The 18964-nt window shown below is 45.9% G+C and overlaps 1 protein-coding gene across 2 annotated transcripts in view; it reads left to right on the top strand.

Moving 5' to 3' along the window:
• The window catches only part of PARN (poly(A)-specific ribonuclease), a 161590-nt gene extending 153061 nt beyond the window's left edge, over positions 1–8529 (top strand). The window contains exon 24 of one of the 2 annotated variants that reach the window (XM_036827224.1): positions 7517–8529. In XM_036827224.1, coding sequence (XP_036683119.1) covers positions 7517–7569 — 53 coding nt within the window. In that variant the 3' untranslated portion in view covers positions 7570–8529. The remainder of the gene's footprint in view (positions 1–7516) is intronic. The other variant, XM_036827225.1, reaches the window with a different exon arrangement.
• The last annotated feature ends 10435 nt before the right edge of the window (positions 8530–18964 follow it).

Raw genomic sequence — 18964 nt, 5'->3', positions numbered from 1 at the left:
TAATGGAAAAGAATATGAAAAAGAATATATATATAAATGAATCACTTTGCTGCACACCAGAAATTAACACAACACTGTAAATCAACTATACTTCAATAAAAAAAAAAATTAATGAAAGAAAGAAAGAAAAGAAAAGAAAAGGAGTGAGGAAACAGCGGAGGCCTGAAGGTTATGTGACTTGCCCAAGATCACAGAGCCCTTAAGTCAGGCCTGCAAGAAATTGGGTACCTTTAAGCACAGTTACGTGATGAGGGGTATGCCTGCAAGCCAAAATTACTCCTCTCCTTTATCTCGCTTCCTGATAGTCACCCCCGTTAGTGGAACCAACAGTCAAATCAAAGGATGGGAGTGGAAGCCTGGAACTTGATTCACACCCAAGCCAAGAATCCATCGTGTTTCAGTTAATTCCTCTTTTTACATGTGGCTCCATCTGCCTGCAGGGCGTTTTCTGAATCTCATTGATATGAATGAAATCAAAGAAGCAGCAAAAATGTCACAGATGCCTTTTATACATTATGCTAAAGCTTAACTTTAACTGAAAACTTAAACTCTTGTTTGAAGTCTGGGTCGTGTATTTTGGCTGTCTCTTGAATCTGGGAGTCTCCCTTCCTTTCCCTCATTTAAGTATTGTAGAAGTTTTTAATCTGTAACATACTTAGTCTTCATCTTTGATAACTTGTTACCACTGCCACATTGTACCTGCTTCACAAATCTTAAATATTAAATGTTAGCATGACTTTCAGAGCTCACCCCAAGCATGTTGGGGGGCGGGGCGCTTTTCCCCTCTTGTATAGCTTTCCTTCATATCATTCTCTTTAATTTTTTCACTTATCTATTACTTCTTGGGGACAGGATTTTAGGTTTTTTCCCTTCTATCTCAGCACAATCTCAAAGGTATTAAAATACCTAATAATAGATTGCATCAGTAGATTAGCTCCTTTTATAACTTTCATCGTTTTAGGTGAAAACTTTCTATGAGTTATTTGGGGTTTTGAATTTATAATACCATCATTAAAATAGTTTTTTTTTTTTCCTCCCATTGACAGTAGAGCTGTCACTGCGACAAGATTTGAGCTAAAAAAAAAAGGAAAGATAGATTTTTGTACTTCTTTGTCAGTCCAGCTAAAAAAGAAAGAGAAGCATCTTGACAACTTTTAATTGAATCAGAGAACTTGAGATCATTGAGTTTTCTTCTGGAGCATCATTCACTAAGACCTTCTGACGCAAGGCTGGAAGTTTCCTGGATCCTCTTTAGCTGGTTTGTTTTAAGTGTGTAGTCCTAATAGTATCAGCAGGATGTAGGTCGAGATACCGGGTGCTGGACCTGGTGCGTCATCTGATGTTGATCGCTCATTTACTTTAAGGAGGTCCTAAAATGAGCGACAGTACAAAGTTCAGACTCTAAAGGGCCTGTATGAACCTCCCAAAGGTTCAGAGTGTCCCGGGAGCAGAGAGGGCCTGGATGGACGTCGGCAGGAACTGGATTAGAGTGTCTGGTACAGTGTGGCTCCATCTGTCCTGCACAGATGGGTTCTAAGGCATCTAGCCTGAGCATTCCTACTGGGGACAGTATCTTGACAGGTGCTCAGATGGTTCACTAGGGTGCGTCGGGTGCCCAGTGCACTGCTAGTGAAGACATGAGAAACATAAAAGACAACGTTCCACCTGTAGGAAGTGTTCTGTTTTCCGAGGGGAAAGTAGCAGAAAGTAGGGCCATAGAATATCATGTACCGTAGCAATCCCAGGACGCTGATGCTCGATAAATCCCACACAAAACAGTGTCATTTTTCTTAGTTATACAATTTAATATCAAAGATACACTAAGAGGTAAGTACTGGACACATTCCCAGATAACAAAATCACTGAAGTTATAGAAGAAATGACCATTTATTGAGTTGATATTATATACTGGACATTGTGCTAGGAACGTCCTTTATGGTCTAGGCATTATAAAAACCGAGTAAGGTGTAGATATCATTATATCTAATTTATGGAGAGGAAACCAAGGCTCACAGAATCACAAATATGCAAAGTCAAATACAGCTGTTATTGGGGGTGGCGGGGACGGCTGTCTGATCCAGAGCAAAGGCCTCGTACCATTCTGCAAAATGTGAAGTTTATCCAAACTTTAGAGGAAACAGAGGATTCTTTGCAAAGGTGAATATTTCTGGCATCTGTTCTAGATCAGAAACAACTACCAACCTGGATTTTCTTGTGATGAAGTCATGCAGTAAAAGTCCGAGACATTATTCTCTTTTGGAGCTTTTTATGTACATGTTATGCACTTAGTAAATATTTCTCATTAACTGTAGTTGTTTCTATCCTATTTTCAGGAAGCAAATGTATAATATAAATCCCCTCCCTTTATATTTATTGCAGTTAGTGTAGATTGGTAATGCTGTCTGCTCTCCACTGGGGCATTCAAGGTATATTCTTCATTGGTACATAAAGGAAACAGTTCTGTGTGCCATTTATGCTGGAGTAAACTGTCTAAGAAATGTTCCCCAGACAGTAATGGATGGGTGTCCACAGCGCACTTGCTCTTGCTGAGTAAGTGAATTGTGTTCCAGTGGCCTGATGCTGACCGGACTGGCCAGTCTCAAAATAAAGATGGACTATCCACTAGCCAGAGGTTCCGGCAGCGCCTGTTAGACAGTGTTCACGGAACAGGGCCGAGCTGTGGACTGTTCCTGGTGACTTTGTCACGTGATAGAGTTGTTCCAAGCTTCCTTTCCACTTTACATTTAAAATCCAACACAGGACTTCCCTGGTGGCACAGTGGTTAAGAATCCACCTGCCGATGCAGGGGACACGGGTTCGAGCCCTGGTCTGGGAAGATCCCACATGCTGTGGAGTAACTAAGCCCATGTGCCACAACTGCTGAGACCACGCTCTAGAGCCTGCAAGCCACAACTACTGAGCCCATGTGCCACAACTACTGAGCCCACGTGCCACAACTACTGAGCCCACGTGCCACAACTACTGAAGCCCACGTGCCTGGAGCCCGTGCTCAACAAGAGAAGCCACCGCAATGAGAAGCCCGTGCACCGCAACAAAGAGTAGCCCCCGCTCGCCGCAACTAGAGAAAAGCCCATGCGCAGCAACAAAGACCCAATGCAGCCAAAAATAAAATAAATAAAATAAAATAAATAAATTTATTAAAAAAAAACAAAACCCAACACATTAGAGCTTTACATGGTTGCCAAGAGCCGCAGGTTTTATTGTAGTCTTGACTAATCTGCTGAACCTTTCCAGCTTAAACCCCTAGGGTTACAGTATAAAAGTAGGGAGTCTACCTAGAACAGCGGTCTCCTTGTGCTATTGGAGGTCTCTTGAAGTCAGGAACACGATCTGCAGTTGATGCTGTCGGTCACCTGAGCGGCCAGGCTAGGGATGCCCAGCAACCTCCCAAATAACTTTTTAATTCCTCAATTAAAATGCAGATTTCAGCCTAACCGAGGAGTGCGCTGCCCTGTGGGGCGGCACACTCCCTGCGCCTCCCTCTTCCTCCAGGCAGACCTCGGGGGCTGCCCACACACCATCCAGGGGAGCCCTGCTTTCTTGGTATGGATACCACCCCACGACCAGGCCCTTTGGAGCATTTCCTACTTAAAAACTCCTGTATGGCACCCCAAAGGATCTTGCCCTATACAGAATTCCACTCTGTCGGAAACGATACGACAGCAGATTTCCAGTGGGCTGTGTAGTTTTTCAGATTCACGTGAGGGAAGAGCTGTCTTAGCTCTCAGTTTCTCCCTTTCAACTGTAGTTAGGTGAAAGGTAAGTCAGCAGAAACAAGCACCCCTTGTGTTTACCACTTGTTAGTTTCGTTTGTTGTTTCTGTTAATAAAAATAATGTGCTCACTATGAAAATCAGTAAAATGAAGGAAGCTAGAAAGAACATTAAACCCTACAGTTACTTGATACTCTGTTAACAAGTATTTTACTCTGCCTGTCATTTTTATACATAGTTGGCATCATACTCTATATGTCGTTTAGTATCTTGTTTTCCCCCCATTTAAAAAAAAAAAACTCTTGGTAAAATAATTTTAATTATCGGCATAATATTTCATATTAAAATTTGTTGGATTTTTTAAAAACAACATTCCTCATACCTTTTGCAGTGTCAGCTTTATTAAGATACAATTTACATATAATATAAGTCATTACTTTTAGATGTACCAGTTGATGAATTTCGACAAATGCGTACAGTCATATAACCATCACTGTGCTCAAGAAATAGAACAGTTATTCCAGAAGATTCCCTCGTGCCCCTTTGCAATCAGCCCCTTCCCATCCATAGATCCCGGCAACCACTGATCTGCTTTCTGTCACTGTAATTTTGCCTTTTTCAGAAGGTCATTTAAATGGAATCATTCAATAAGTAACTCCTTGAGTCTTGCACTTGCATTTGACGTTTGTCTGTGTTCCTGCCCATGTCACTGGCTCATTCCTTCTTTCTGCTGAGTAGCAGTCCATTTTATGGACATATCACTGTTTATCCATTTTGCCTGTTGACATTTAGGTTGTTAGCAACTAAGAATCTAGCAGATATAAACATTTGTGTATAAGTTTTTGTGTGAACTAAGTGTTCATTTCTTTGGGAAAATACCTAAGGCTGGAATTACTGGGTCGTGTGGTAAGTGTATGTTTAATTTTATAAGAACCTGGCACAGTGTTTTCCAAAGTGGCTGCAGCATTTTGCATTCCCACCAGCCGGGCATGAGGGCTCAGTGGCTCTGTACCTTCACCAGTGTTGGTATTGTCCTTTTTGCCATTCTAGTGGTGTGTACTGGTTATCTCATTATGGCTTTGGTTTGAATTTCCCTAATGACTAATGATGTTAAGTATCTTTTTATGTGATTATTTGTCCATTTAAATCTCTTTAATGAAATGTTTGTTCAACTCTTTTGCTCATTTTTTCATTGGGCTGTTTGTTTTCTCCTTATTCAATTTTATGAGTTCTTATGTATTCTTACGTATTCAGGATACAAGTCCTTTTGGGTGTTTTACAAATTCTTCCAGACCGTGCTTTTCTTTTCATTCTCTTAACAGTATCTTTCAATAGTAGAAGTTTTAAATTTTAACGAAATCCAATTTATCAATTTTTTCCCTTGGATTATGCCTTTGTTGTCATATCTAAGAAATCTTTGCCTTACTCAATTGCAGAGATCTTCTCTTGTGTTTTCTTCTAGAAGTTTTCCAGTTTTAGGTTTTACATTTAGACATACAATCCATTTTGAGTTAATCTTTGTATGTGATGCAAGGTATGGTCCATCATAGCAGGAGGCAGATGTCCTGAAGTATCTGTTTAAAAAGAAAAATTGTTCCTGAATAATTCTTTGCACTCTAGTAACTAAACAGGGCTGTGAAAGTGAGTTCCCCGGAAAACCGACCGTAGCTCTTTATCCGTTAGCTTTGAGACGGATCCTTCGACGGTCTACAGCTCTCCCTTTCTGGAAGGTGCTAGAACAAACACCAGCAGTGACCTCCAGCTCCCCTCCGGTCTGGGTCTCCTTTAGATGGTTCGTAAAGTTCTGTTTCCTCTGTACACGTCCTTCTTGCTCAGCAGCTGCCCATTTTAGGCGGCTCTCTGACTGCAGGCTGTTGGCTTCCTGGGCAGCCACCACGTTCAGCGTCGGGCCACCTTATCCCTAAGGGAAGGGGCCTAACGTGCATTAAAAACTTGCTCTGTGCCAGGAACCTGGCAGAATCTCAGAAGTCCTGGGTGGCATAAAGTAGCATCGAGTCCATCTTATAGATGAGGCAGTGAGAGTTGCTGGGAGTCTTACAGCTAGTGAGATGGTCAGGCCAGACTTGCCTCACTTCACAGCTTTTGCTTTTTCTGTTATTTCTCACCAGCTCGTCACAGAGTGGCTCCTGTGCGTTTGATGGCGTACCACCGGACTCACATGCACTCCCATCCCACTAACCGCGGGTGCGATTATAAATACGACAACGCAGTTGCCTTTAGCCATTTATCTTTTTTCCTCCCAGCTAGTTTTAATTTATTTCAGCTCCCCACATTTGGCGTTGTGGCTTTTACCTTTAGAATGGCAGATTGGCTGCTGTAATATTTCTTTGATATGTGAATTGTAAAAATGCCCTTATTGATGTTTATTTTCCTCCCTACAATTAGGTGTTGTGTGAACGTGTGATGGAGGAGGGCTCAGACTGGTTCAGTCTTACCATGGGCCGTCTGTAGTATTTAGTTGCTCTGGGGAGAGGAGTGTTTGTGTTTGTGTTTTGTTCCGTTTTTCAGTAACCTTCACTCCTTTTCTAACTGGATCATGGGAGTCTTTGTCACATGGACCATCTCCTGCCCATCTTCACTTCTCAGGCGCAGTCCCAAGAGATGCATGGGCAACACAGCCACGAGACTTGGGGCAGAACACTTCAAATGACCCCTCGCCTGCTCTTCTTATCCTGTCTGTCTGGACTTGATCTCAGTAAATGAGCAGAAGTGGGAATTCTCACTCTAGTGGAATTCCCTGTGTTATTTCATGCGTTCGGACCTAGTTACCTTTAGGCATGCCTGTCACTGGCAGTAGCCACTGCCAGCTGAGCGAGTTCCCCTCTGTTTTTAGAAGTTACTCTCCACTTCAGGCGTCATCACAGACCTCTCCCCTTTTGAACTCTTGGAGTGTTAGTGGCTGGGGCTGGCTTTGCCCGTTTCCCTGCCAGCCCTGCTCTAGGGCTTAAATAATGCATGATACCACGGGTACGGCAATGCCCGGTCGTGCATTTTCCATCGTGAACACGCTGTTTCCTGACTTAATTCCCATTCGCTCGGATCTGGACGTTTGTGGTCCAGGCCCTGACCCAGTGCTGCTGCTGCTGTTGCAGAAAGTAGCTGAATGGAGAAGGGCTTCTAACTTCGGGGTGAAACTGTTTGTAACAGAAGAGACCCCTTCAGTCCCAGAAGCCTGTAGCCAGTGTTGCTGAAATTGGAAAAAGCTACAAGCTGCTTTTGCCCCTTTTGGGATCTCTGAACTCCCACTGGTCAGCTTCCCGCCACTGTCTAGCCACCAGCCCCTGAGATTTCTCATCTGGGCGCCGGTCACCACGGCACAGAGGAACCCAGCCACCTTGGTGCTGCGGAAGGATCCAGACCCCACCTCAGCCACTCGCTAGATGTCTTGTGTCTGTAAAATGGGGATATTGGTACCCCTGAACTGGGCTTTTATGAAGATTAAATGAACTAAGTGCCCAGCATGCTGGCTGGCAAAGAATACAGAGTGTATTCTCACTGAGAGATACTGTCACTCCTGTAAAATCAAGAGAGGCACCCAAGCAGGGAGGCACTTCCTCGGCCCTGCTGTGATGTTTCTGCAGTGTGGCCTCTGTTTGCCGGGCACTGCTCTCCGTAGGCAAGGCCCACCCGTGGACTCTCTCCACTTGTGGCCGTGCCACTGCCCGGCCCTGGCCCTGGTCGAAGGTGTCTGCAGCTGGTCCTTTTGTTCTCCCCCCGGGGTGGTCCTCTCCTTGTTCACCTTGTTTTGTCCTCTCCCACCAGGAAGCATCTCGGACAGCTCAGCCAAGCTCTTTGAGGTCCCTGACACGTGGTAACCAAGACCTGAGTGGAACAAACCGCTGGTGCTGTTGCTGAGAAGGAAAGAAGCAGCCGGCATTTTTGGAAGCCATACTGTGTTTAACTGAATCCAATGTGGTGCAGGAGGGGTTTGAAACCAAGTGTGTGTCTCCTGAAAACTCCCAGTTTTTATCGTCAAGGCTGTGTTCCTTCCTCTTTAGCATCACCTGTCTGCTGGCGCTCAGCATGTCGTCGGCTGTCATGTATACGTGATTAACCAGGTCATTACTTGTTGCTCATGTGAAACCCTTCCTGTCATGAATCTGTGTTTAAGAATCCACCTGATGGGGAAGGTTGGCCGTGAGATTTCACAGAAAGAGCCGACACTCTTGGGTGCTGTGATCCTGAATTTGGGGTTGAACTCTTTCCTGCTTTGAGAGGTTCTCACCCACCATCTCACACTCAGGCCTGGGGGCAGCCCCAGCGCGTGGGTGTGTCTCCCAGTAGAGAATTCGGTTGCGTCTGCCTGCTTTCCACCATCGCTGCCCGAAAATATGAGGCTCTCAAGCTTGTTTTCCCAGTAGGAAAATGTCTACCGCTGTCAACACCTGCCTTGACCTTTGGGGCATATTTATTTAGAGTTTTTCCCCTAAGATGTGAGTTTCTCATGGTGGAGTGTACGAGTGAAAAATTAATTTCTGTTTTCCCCTGTAGCGCTGCTTTCACTTTTCAGTATCTTAGCCTGGTGTCTTCTCTGTTTGGTGGCGTCTGGGGGTGAGGTGGCGTGTGTGCATGTGTGTGAAATCATGACAAATCGACACCATGTACCAGCCCTTTCTCTGTTGAAACAGATCACAACAGGGACAGAATCTCGTGGATCTACTTCAGTAGATCTGCTTCATATAGATCATTGTTAGATATTTAACATTTTTGTATCGTGGAAATAAAAATGAAAAATGTATTTCCAAAAGATGAAAATTAAAGAAATTTTCATAGGATTCTGGTTTTTTCCTTTCTCTTCTTTTATAAGTGAATGACATACTTAATCTCTACATAGACATATTTCTCTCTAAAGATCACCCTTGAAAAAGCCCTGGTAAGTCACTAAGCCTGGTGCTTATGGTTTTTTCTTTTTCTTTTTTTTGTTTTTGACCTCTAACCCCTTTCACCTGCCTTGATGAGTCAGATGCCTGGTGCTGGAGTGGAGCCCGTGGTAAATGGTGTAGGAGGGGCTGCATCTTTTTCTGGTGGGAAGGATCTGAGTTCTTACAGCTCTGATCAGAATCCCAGGTGTCGTGGGAATTCAGATTTGTAAGACATTTTCCCCAATTAAGGGCCTCTTAACATCTTCCCTTCCCCCTCTCCCTTGTCCCCAAAGTTGCAAACCCAGACGTGGCACGAGGAGCTCCCGCCCCTGCTCAACGCGGTCGCCAGGCACAGCCCAGTGGGAAAGTGTGACAGGAGGGTAGAGACAAAGGAGGGGGTTAGCGGGCGCTGCTGGACTCTTCTGAGTCATTAAAGCCTACAGGTAGAAACAGGTAGTACCTGACACTTCTTTTAACGGAATGAACAAGAGGGAAAACCAGTGCAAGGCTGTGATTGGCGTACATATGAGACATACATCTAGCCTAATGAGCACGCCTGGCATAGAAACGCAGAGTGTGGGCTGGCCTAAAGATCTCCACACGTGCAGGGCCTCGGAGGGAGAGAGATCGGGCCCGTCGCTCTCAGGTGATGAGATTTTTCATTGTCCCCTGAAGCCCAGTTCTCCCTGCTCAAAAAGCTATACAGACACACAGGTTGCACCCCTGTCAGTACTGGTTCAGAGGGGCTTGCGGGGGTGGGGGGAGTGCTTTCTAGAAAGGGCCTCTGCCCTAGAGCACTGAATGTACCTGCATCCCAGCTCCGGCTGTGTGTTCCTGGGCATTATTTACCCTCTCTGAGGCTGTTTCCTCAACCATAAAAGCAAAATAATAAACCTACCTCATAGGGTGGTTGTGAGGATTAAATGAAGTCATGTCAAACGCCCAGCACACACAAGTGCACAATGAGTCACATTGATATTGGAAGATGATGCTTTCGATCTGAAACCCTGTTTGGAGCTGACATACGCATGGTTGGGGGATGGGTGTCTGGCTTAGCATTGAACACCCAGCTGAGCCCTGGTATGTGCCCAGACCCCTGTTTTCCCAACTGTATCAAATGACTTAAAGCAGGTAAACTGAGTTGGCCATCTTCTTGGTACACACACGCACACACGCAGGCTGATGTCTCTTCTGGGCCTGAAACCATAGGATGCTGCTTTGGATTTTTGATAACGGAGGCTCAGGGGCATATTATGATGAGGGGGCTGTGGTTCTGGGGTTCCTTAAATACTGTAACCAAACCTGGAGGTGGGCGTGGATGTGGGGACCTCGGTGTTTCCTTTCAAGTCATTTTGTAGTTCTTTGATTTTAGAGCTGGGATGGAGATTGAGTGCTGCGGCTCTGTCCTTTTCTTTTTTTAACTTTGTATTCGTCCTGTTCCCCACCTCCAACATTTTATTATGAAGAATTTCAAACATACAAAGAAGTTGAAAGAATTGTTCAGCAAACACCTGTTTCCTCCCCACCTAGATTGTACAGCTACCATTTTGCTGTACTTGCTTTATTACATAACCATTCAGCCATCCCTCCATCCACTCATCAGTTCATCTTAGTTTTGGATGCATTTCTAAGTAAGTTGCAAACATCAGAGCACACCCCCTCCCAGATCCTTGAGCATGCTTGTCATGAGCCAGAGTTTAATACGTGTTTATATTTGGGGATCACTGGAGATAAAATTTATAGTGAAATGCTCAGATCTTAAGTGTACCATCTGATAGGTTCTAAGTAATGCAACAGGATCTATCAAGATACAGAACATCACATCACCATCACCAGAGAATACTCCCTTCTGCTTCTTTCCAGTCCATCCCTACCCACTCCCACCCCCAGAGGTTACCACTGGGCTGAATTTTTTCATCACAGATCAGTCTAACCTTTCCTAGAACTTCATGAAAATAGAATCATGAAGTCATGCTCTTTGGTGTGAGGCATCTTTCACTCGGCATGATGTTTTTGAGATTCATCCATGTAGCCGTGTGTATCCTTTTTTACCACTGAGTATGCACATACTACAGTCTGTGTATCCATTCATGATGGACAGATGCTTGGGCTGTTTCCAGTTGCAGGCTATGATGAATAAAGCTTCTGTGAACATTCTAGTACAATCTTTTATTTATTTGTTTATTTATTTTTAATATTTATTTATTTATTTATTATTTTGGCTGTGCCAGATCTTCATTGCGGCATGCGGGATCCTCTTTGTGGCATGTGGGATCTTTTTTTTTTTTTAGTTGCGGCATGTGGACTCTTAGTTGCGGCACGTGGGCTTCTTAGTTGCAGCACGGGAACTCTCAGTTGCAGCATGCATGCGGGATCTAGTTCCCCAGCCAGGGATTGAACCCGGGCCCCCTGCATTGGGATCACGGAGTCTTACCCACTGGACCACCAGGGAAGTCCCCATTCTAGTACAAGTCTTCTTGAGAACAAAAGCTTTCACTGTGGAGGGTAAATACCAAGGAATGGAATTGCTAGATAGGTGTATGTTTAGTTTTATAAGAAACTTCCAGATCTTTTTCCAAAGTGGACGTATCATTTAAACTCTCACCAGTAGCTCTCACCCTTGGCAACATTTGGCATTGTTGGTCTTTAGCCCGATAGTATATCTCCCTGCAGTTTTCATTTGCATCTCCCTGATGACTAATGATGAGGTACTTATTGGCCATTTGTGTATACTCCTCTGTGAAGTATCTGTTCAATTCTCTTGCCTATATTTTGTCAAGTCGTAAGTCTCTCTACTATTAAGTTGTAGATGTTTATTATGTATTCTGGACATTAGTCCTTTGTCAGATAGTTGTTTTGTAGATGTTTAGTCCCAGTCTATGGCTTGCTTGTTTCTTTTCTTTCTTTTTTCTTTTTTTTTCAGTTTTACTGAGTTACAATTGACGAATAACATTGTGTAAACTTATGGTCTCCAACGTGTTGACTTGATACACTCACACATTGCAAAATTATCACCACCATTGCCATCACATCACATGATCACCATGTCTTTTTTTTTTGTGGTGAGAACATTCGGGATCCACTCTACCAGAAACTAATTTTTTTAATTGAATAAATTGAATGATAATTGACTTACAGTATTAAATTAGTTTCAGGTGTATAACATAGTGATTCAATATTTTTATACACTACAGAATGATCACCATGCTAAGTCTAGTTACCATCTGTCACCATACAAATTGATTACAATAGTATTAACTGTATTCCCCAGGCTATACATTACATCTCTGTGACTTTATTTTATAACTGGAAGTTTCTCCTTGTTAATCTCCCTCACCTATTTCACCCATCTTCCCAAACAACTTGTTTGCTTAACAGTATCTTTACTGGGCAGAAGTTTTTAATTTTGATGAAGTCTATTTTATCAATTTTTAAAGAAATCTCTAAGGTGTAAAGATATTCTTTTGCTTTTTTTCTAGAAACTTTGTAGTTCTAATGTTTATGTTTAATTCTACTATCCATCTTGAATGAATTTTTTGGTATATGGTATGAGATGGGAGTTGAGGTTCCCTAATTCCATGTGGACATCCAGTTATTCCAGCACCATTTGTGGAGAAGACCTTTCCAGTTGAATTGCTTTGGTGCCTTGCTCAAAAATCTGTCGATCTAATAACAAGTGTGGGTCTTGAGTGTGTGTTTTAAAGGGGTGCTGTTATTATTGCCGATAAGAACAGCAGCACAGAGAGGATCTCACCATTCCTGCATGTGCAGTTCCCACTTAGACAATTTTGCAGCCCTTCTCTTGATAGGGAGTGGAAAATGCTATGACCCTGGGTTTCTACTGAGGCCAGGCCACTCTCTCCTGACCTGGGAAGCTAGTGCTCATTGAAAATAGTGCCATCTTTTTTAATGCTTTTTTTTTTTTTTTTTAAATCTCATGACTTAAGTTTCATGACTTCAATTGAAATCTTTTTTTTCCCCAAATGATTCATGGAGTAAATCTCTGCATCTGATTTTGTCGAGGAGGGGAAATAGAATACCTGAAAGCCAGTTCCTGTTTCTCCTGCTGAGCCATGCTCTCTTCCAAGTTGTCTGGTCCCTGCGGAAAGCAGTTCAGTTTGTCCTCAGCCACTTGCCCATTTCTGCCTCGGCCTCCTGCTTTTTCCGGTCATGTCGTGAACCTGAACTTGATAAAGCTCTTGGTGTGGCTGGGCCTGGTGACAACATCCAGCGGCTGGGAGGTGCTTTTAAAATTGAAATGTTTTAGATAAGATAATCCCATTGAAAAAGAAAGGACCCCAAACAAGAGCCCCCTTTTTGTTCTTTTTTTGGGAGTGGGGGGATGGACCTTAATCTGTGTTTCATAAGAAAAGAGATTGAATCCCCTTGTCTATTTTTCTTAAGTGAGAACATAGGGAAATATTGAGCCAGGTAGCTTGAAGGCAGAGTACCTTGCCTGGTATGTAAATTGTGGATTTGTGCAGAGCCCTGGGTGGTGGGAAGGCTTACGCACCCACGCCTAACTTGTGAGACTTGGGTGGAAGGTCTTACATATTTCTGAGACCAGCCGGAGAGCTAGCTACCTGCCTTCTGACGCTTACCTCCTCCCCCAGGAGGATGGGTGGGGGCCAGTAGTCCTCCGCCCGGTTGCCTTGCAGGTGCTTCAAGCCCGGACGGTGGAATCTTCCTTACTGGCAATGGCCAGACCACTGGAAACACTTGGCTGAAAATGGTTCCCTACCACGTTCCAGCTGGTGATGAGGAGAGTAAAATCTCTTTGCACATCTCCCCTCTGTGCACCGCAGTCCAGTTGGCCCGGTCTCATGACCAATACCCAGAATCTGGGAATTCAGAGTCCTTCATTTTACTCAGGAAGGACTAATCCTACCCAGGAGGTGGCCCTCCATTTGTTGAATGGGGTAAAAATTAAATAGCATCTTGGAGCGCTGTGCCTACAAGTTACCTCGACAAATGATCGTGACTCGGAAGGTTAGTCTTCCGCCCACTTTTGAAGGCTGGGTCTAAGTGGGGAAAAAATGGAGTGTCCTTCGGGTGTTTGGGTTGTTTTCACAGCCCCGGAATTCCCCATTGTCCAGGTGACTTCATCTTCCTCCGGGTGTGTGTGAATCACCAGGCACTTGGCGTCCTGATGGATGCCTGATAGGAGCACCCCCCTTTACGGAGCCTCAGAGCCCTCATTGTCTCCCTTTTCCATCCTCTCGTGCCCAGTCAGGCTCTAGAAGAGTTTCCATTAATAACAGGTGTTGAGGAAACCACACATTAGAGGCAGCCTGCTCGGGTGCATGGTGTCTTCTCTCTGTGATCGCACTGCCGCTCACCAGCTGTGTGAGCTCGGGGATGCTGGCTGAGTTCCTGGTGAGTCAGACCAGACCCCCGCCTGCTCCTCACTGGGTCACCGCGAGCTGCTGAGAGATGACAGGGAGTGACCGCTCACCATGGTCTCCCCCCCACCCCGCCCCATTCACTGCCATTGTTCAATTTCACTAGGAAAAACCAAGAGTCTCCTCTCGAAGACACACCCCCCCTTCTCTCTAGAACTTTCCACTTTAAACTCCCCCTCCAGTATTCAACCCTTGCTTTTTGAAAGTAAACCTTCTCTACTGCACTGTGTGTTTTTTCTGTAATTGATCATGGGAAATGTATATTGAGTGTACTCTATTCTGCACACTTCACAACTTTACGATGGGTAGGTACTCTCATCCCCACTTGAAGATAAAACTGAGACTCAGGTGGGTTCAGTCACTTGCCCTGGAGGTCACAGTCAGTGGCACAGCTGGAATTCAAACCCCAGGATGTCTGACTACAATGCCGACGTGCCTAACCAAGACCTGATACCGCCATATGTCCACATGAAGGCCGTGGCCTGGAGGGGAGACACAGAGACGGCAGCGGTGGGGTCAGAATGGCCATCATTAGAAAGTCTACAAATAACAAATGCTGGAGAGGGTGTGGAGAAAAGGGAACGCTCCTACACTGTTGGTGGGAATGTAAGTTGGTGCAGCTACTATGGAAAACAATGTGGAGGTTCCTCAGGAAACTAAAAATAGAATTACCATATGATCAAGCAATCCCACTCCTGGGCATATACCCAGACAAAACTATAATTCAAAAAGATACATGCACCCTTACGTTCATAGCAGTATTTACAACAGCCAAGACATGGAAGCAACCAAAATGTCCATCGACAGATGAATGGATAAAGAAGATGTGGTACATGTATACAATGGAACACCACTCAGCCATAAAAAAAAAAAACCAAAAAAATGAAATAATGCCATTTGCAGCAACATGGATGGACCTAGAGATTATCATACTAAGTGAAGTAAATCAGAAAGAGATAGACAAATACCATATGATATCGCTTATATGTGGAATCTAAAATACAACTCAAGTGAACCTATCTACAAAGCAGAAACAGAATCACAGACATAGAGAACAGATTGGTGGTTACCAAGGGGGAGGAGAGTTGGGGAGGGAAGGACTGGGAGTGTGGGATCAGCAGATGTAAACCATTATATATAGGATGGGTAAACAACAAGATCCTACTGTATAGCACAGGGAACTATATTCAGTATCCTGTGATAAACCATAATGGAAAAGAATACTTAAGAAAAAAAAAGAGAGAGAGAGAGATGGCAGTTGTGGAAGTGCTGAGGGACCCGGGTGGCCAGAATCCCTTTACACACCCGAGTCTCATCTGGGCACAAAGGCTCTTGATATGTACGGCCGAATTGCTTTCCAATTTACACTCCTGCCAAAGGACTACGAATCCTGAGTAGCAGCGTCCAGAACGCCCTCGCCCTCCTCGTGAGCCAGCGAATCATCTCACTCACGGAGGAGTCCACAGAGCCGTGAAGAGACACGCCCGGGTCTTTGAAGCTCCCCGTTCCCAGCAGCATCAGCATCCCCTGGGAACTTGCTAGAAATGCAAATGTTGAGGCCTCGCCCCAGTCCTACTGAGTCAGAAACCCCAGGGGTGGGGACCAGCAGTCTGGAAACAAGCCCTTCAGGTGTTTCTGGTGCCTGCCCAGGTCTGGGAGTCACTGATCTTGGGGAAGCTGCCTCAGCTGCAGGGGAAAGGAACATAATTGTTGATAAACCAAACCTGTGCCAGCTGGGGCACAGCCCAGGGCGAGGTCACGCCCATCTCTAGTTCACCCGAAGTGTCGATACCTCTTAGCTCCTTTGTATCTTTACTTTGGATAATTGGGACCATGTGGAAAATGTCACTCTTTCATGTGAAGGGTCTAGCTCTCATAGACACTTCTTATTCAGACTTAGAGGTTTATTATGTGCCAGGCACATTATTATTAATCCCCTTTTTTCCCTTGGGAGGGGAAAGGGAAGCTTAGAGCAGTTAGAAACTTCCTAAGGTCACACAGCTAATAAGTGACAGCCCTGAAATTGGAACCCCGTCCATCTGCCAGAGACTGGGCTCTGAGCGGCCAGTGGGGATACTTACATAACGTGGGAGGCTTTCAAATGATTGGGTTTGTTGCTGTTGTTCTGGAATGTTCTGAAGCTTGGTCTCCAGTACCTCAAGAAGTGGCTTTCCCCTGCATCTTCTAACCTCAGACCCTGACAACCAAAGCGGGTCTTGGGCACACATAGCTCCTGCCTGGTTGACAGTCCCTAGCACGTTAATGAGGTGACCTCTTACTGTGTGTGTGTGTGTGTGTGTGTGTGTGTGTGTGTGTGTGGAGGAAGATCTAGCATTCCAATTTCGTTTAAATATTTATATAATAATTTTCAGAATTTATTACATTATATACATAAAACAATAAATTAACATGGGCATTTTTTGTGCATAAGGTATTGTTTTCTTTACGTTTCCCGCCTCCACTGTATAATGTTGCTTTAATTGCCTTTCATCTACTTATACTTATTTCCTTCCCACATGTCAGTAAGTTACACCTCCACTTGTTATAATTCGACATGTAGGAATTGCTTCTGGAGTGTTCAGACTCCAGGCATCCCCTGCCAGGTAAGTGTCTCAGTGTGTGTTACTTGCCCATGACACTTATTGTGGTGAGTTCTCAAATCCTGTCTCAAAGGACAGGTGGGGGCCAGAGGCACTTGGCAGGGCCGGGGCTCTGAGGGGACAGGGACACCGAGGCTGGGCCAGGGTGGCCCCTCTGCTCCCAGGGTCTCACTCAGGGGTGAGCCTACAGTTTGGGATTCACGCTGGCACCTGGCTACCACTGGGGCTCCTTGGCTCAGCATGTGGGCCATGGCGGCGGGTGTGCCAGCAGCCAGAGTGGACGAGGTGGGCCTGGCTCTTGCCACCCCAGAGGGTCCCCTGCAGAGCCTCGGGGGGGGGGGGCTGCGATCACGAGAGGCTCCAGATATCCCCTTTTGGGGCTGCAGAAGGGGAGCCAAGCGAAATGTGAAGAGGTGTCTGAAAGCCCCGAGGAAACCGGTAGGCCTTTCCAGAAGTTCTATTTGTGGTAAGAAACGTTGGCATGGGGCAGCCGGCTCGACTGTAAAAATAGACCGAGGTGCCGAGAAACGGCTCAATTCTGGAAGCCAATGCCCCTCTGCAGAGGAAGAGAGCTTGAGCAAGAGTAGGGGAGGCTCTGCCCCTCTCTGCTGCTTCCCTCTGAACCCCAGCACCAAAAAGAGAGAGAGAGACAAAAGCTAAACAGTTTGAAATGAACTCTTGAGTATCGCCATGTCTTTCCTGTCATAAATGGGGCCCCTAGAAACACAGGGCGAAAGGAGGGTTTCATACAAGTGCCTGGAAACCAAATGGGGCCACAGTCCACGTCTGCCAGGACCGGGCTCCCCATCACTATGTTCTTTCTCTCCTTTGCCTCCAAATGAGTGAGATGACTGAAAAAACAGGGTCCAGGGACTTCCCTGGCGGTCCGGTGGTTAAGACTCTGCACTTCCACTGCAGGGGGGCACGGGTTCGATCCCTGGTCGGGGAACTAAGGTCCCACATAACCCCGCGGAGTGGCAAAAAATGAAAAAGAAAAGAAAGGGAGAGAGGGAGGGAGGGAGGACGGAAGGAAGGAAGGAAGAAAATAGGGTCCAACGTGCAGCAGCAGGAGGGAGTGTGGCTAGACAGAAAATGTAGACCCGGAAGGGAGCAAAGACAGGACCCCTGAGAATGGCTGGTCTGGAGACCCTCCTTTACTACACCAGGCTGACAGCCTAATGAGGGGTTAAGATGCAACCATGAAAGGAGAAAAAGAGACAGACTCCTGAGGTCCTCCCCTGACTCTGGAGGTCTGCCATTGCCCTCTGTCTGTTCCGGGGCTCATGTGACTCCTCTCTTGGGCATGAACTTCCACTCTCTTAGGAGGGCTGCCCTTGCCTCTCCGCAGCAGCGAGAGGGCAGAAACCACCAGCTGCAGACGTCCACCCGATGCCTGACATCACGGTGGAAACAAGCCTGAAGGCGCTCTGGGTGGTCCTGAGTAACCCCGCCACATTTTCCAGGACTCCTGGCCACGTTAAGGCTGCTATGAACAGACATAAATGTACGGGGTCACCGACAGAGTTATGCTTCTTGGAAAGTGTTGCTTTATCTTATGGCCCGAGAAAAGGAGCTTATACCCCATGTCTCCTCAGCTGGAACTGGGATACGTCAATCAAATCCGCTTGCCCCTCCTCCCCCAGGAGATGGGTGGGGTCTGCACCTCCCTCCCTTTTCTCTTTTCAGCCAAGAACTGTCAACGTCCAGCTGCGGCTTTGCACTCAGCTGCCACTCAGCCTGTTGGAGTTGAAAGGTCAAATGTCATCTGGAATTAGCAGCCCGGCTTACCAGCAGCTCTTCTGTCTTCGGAGAACACGAGGGCAGCTCTCAGAGAGAGGGCTTAGGCGGGGACTAGAGAGGGGATTCCCTCTCCGCCAACGGAGGAAGCTCACCCATCCTGGAGGGAAAATGGCAGGATCTGCCCCAGGACCTTTATAGCTGGTTGAGATCCCCATTCAAACAAAGCAGGTGGGAGAATGAGGGAGGCTGTCAGGAGGATAGAAAGAAAGCAGGACAGAGAGTACTGAGGGGGAAGGAGCCCCCAGCCAGGAGCAGGAGGGCCAGTGCATTGAGAGATCCACCTGCAAGCTGGATTCAGTAGGGCACTTGGTTTTGCACGCATGCACAGAAAAACCTTCATCCACATATTTACAACGTTGGACTGAGTAAAAACGGGTTCCTTTTTTTCCCGGAAGCATCCCGTTTCTTTGAGCCGAGCTTGTCCAATCACGTAATTCTGGTAGGGCCCTACCATTCACAGCACCCCGCCCTCCTCTGCAGGAGGTGGGCACATGACCCAGGCCCAGCCAATCAGAGTGCTCCCTCGACCTGGGATGGGCCAATCAC

The sequence above is a fragment of the Balaenoptera musculus genome, chromosome 15 (assembly GCF_009873245.2).
Source record: "Balaenoptera musculus isolate JJ_BM4_2016_0621 chromosome 15, mBalMus1.pri.v3, whole genome shotgun sequence".
In the NCBI taxonomy this organism is placed as follows: Eukaryota; Metazoa; Chordata; class Mammalia; order Artiodactyla; family Balaenopteridae; genus Balaenoptera; species Balaenoptera musculus.
The sequence above is the reverse complement of the archived record's forward strand: the minus strand, read 5'-3'. Positions and strand labels throughout refer to the sequence as shown.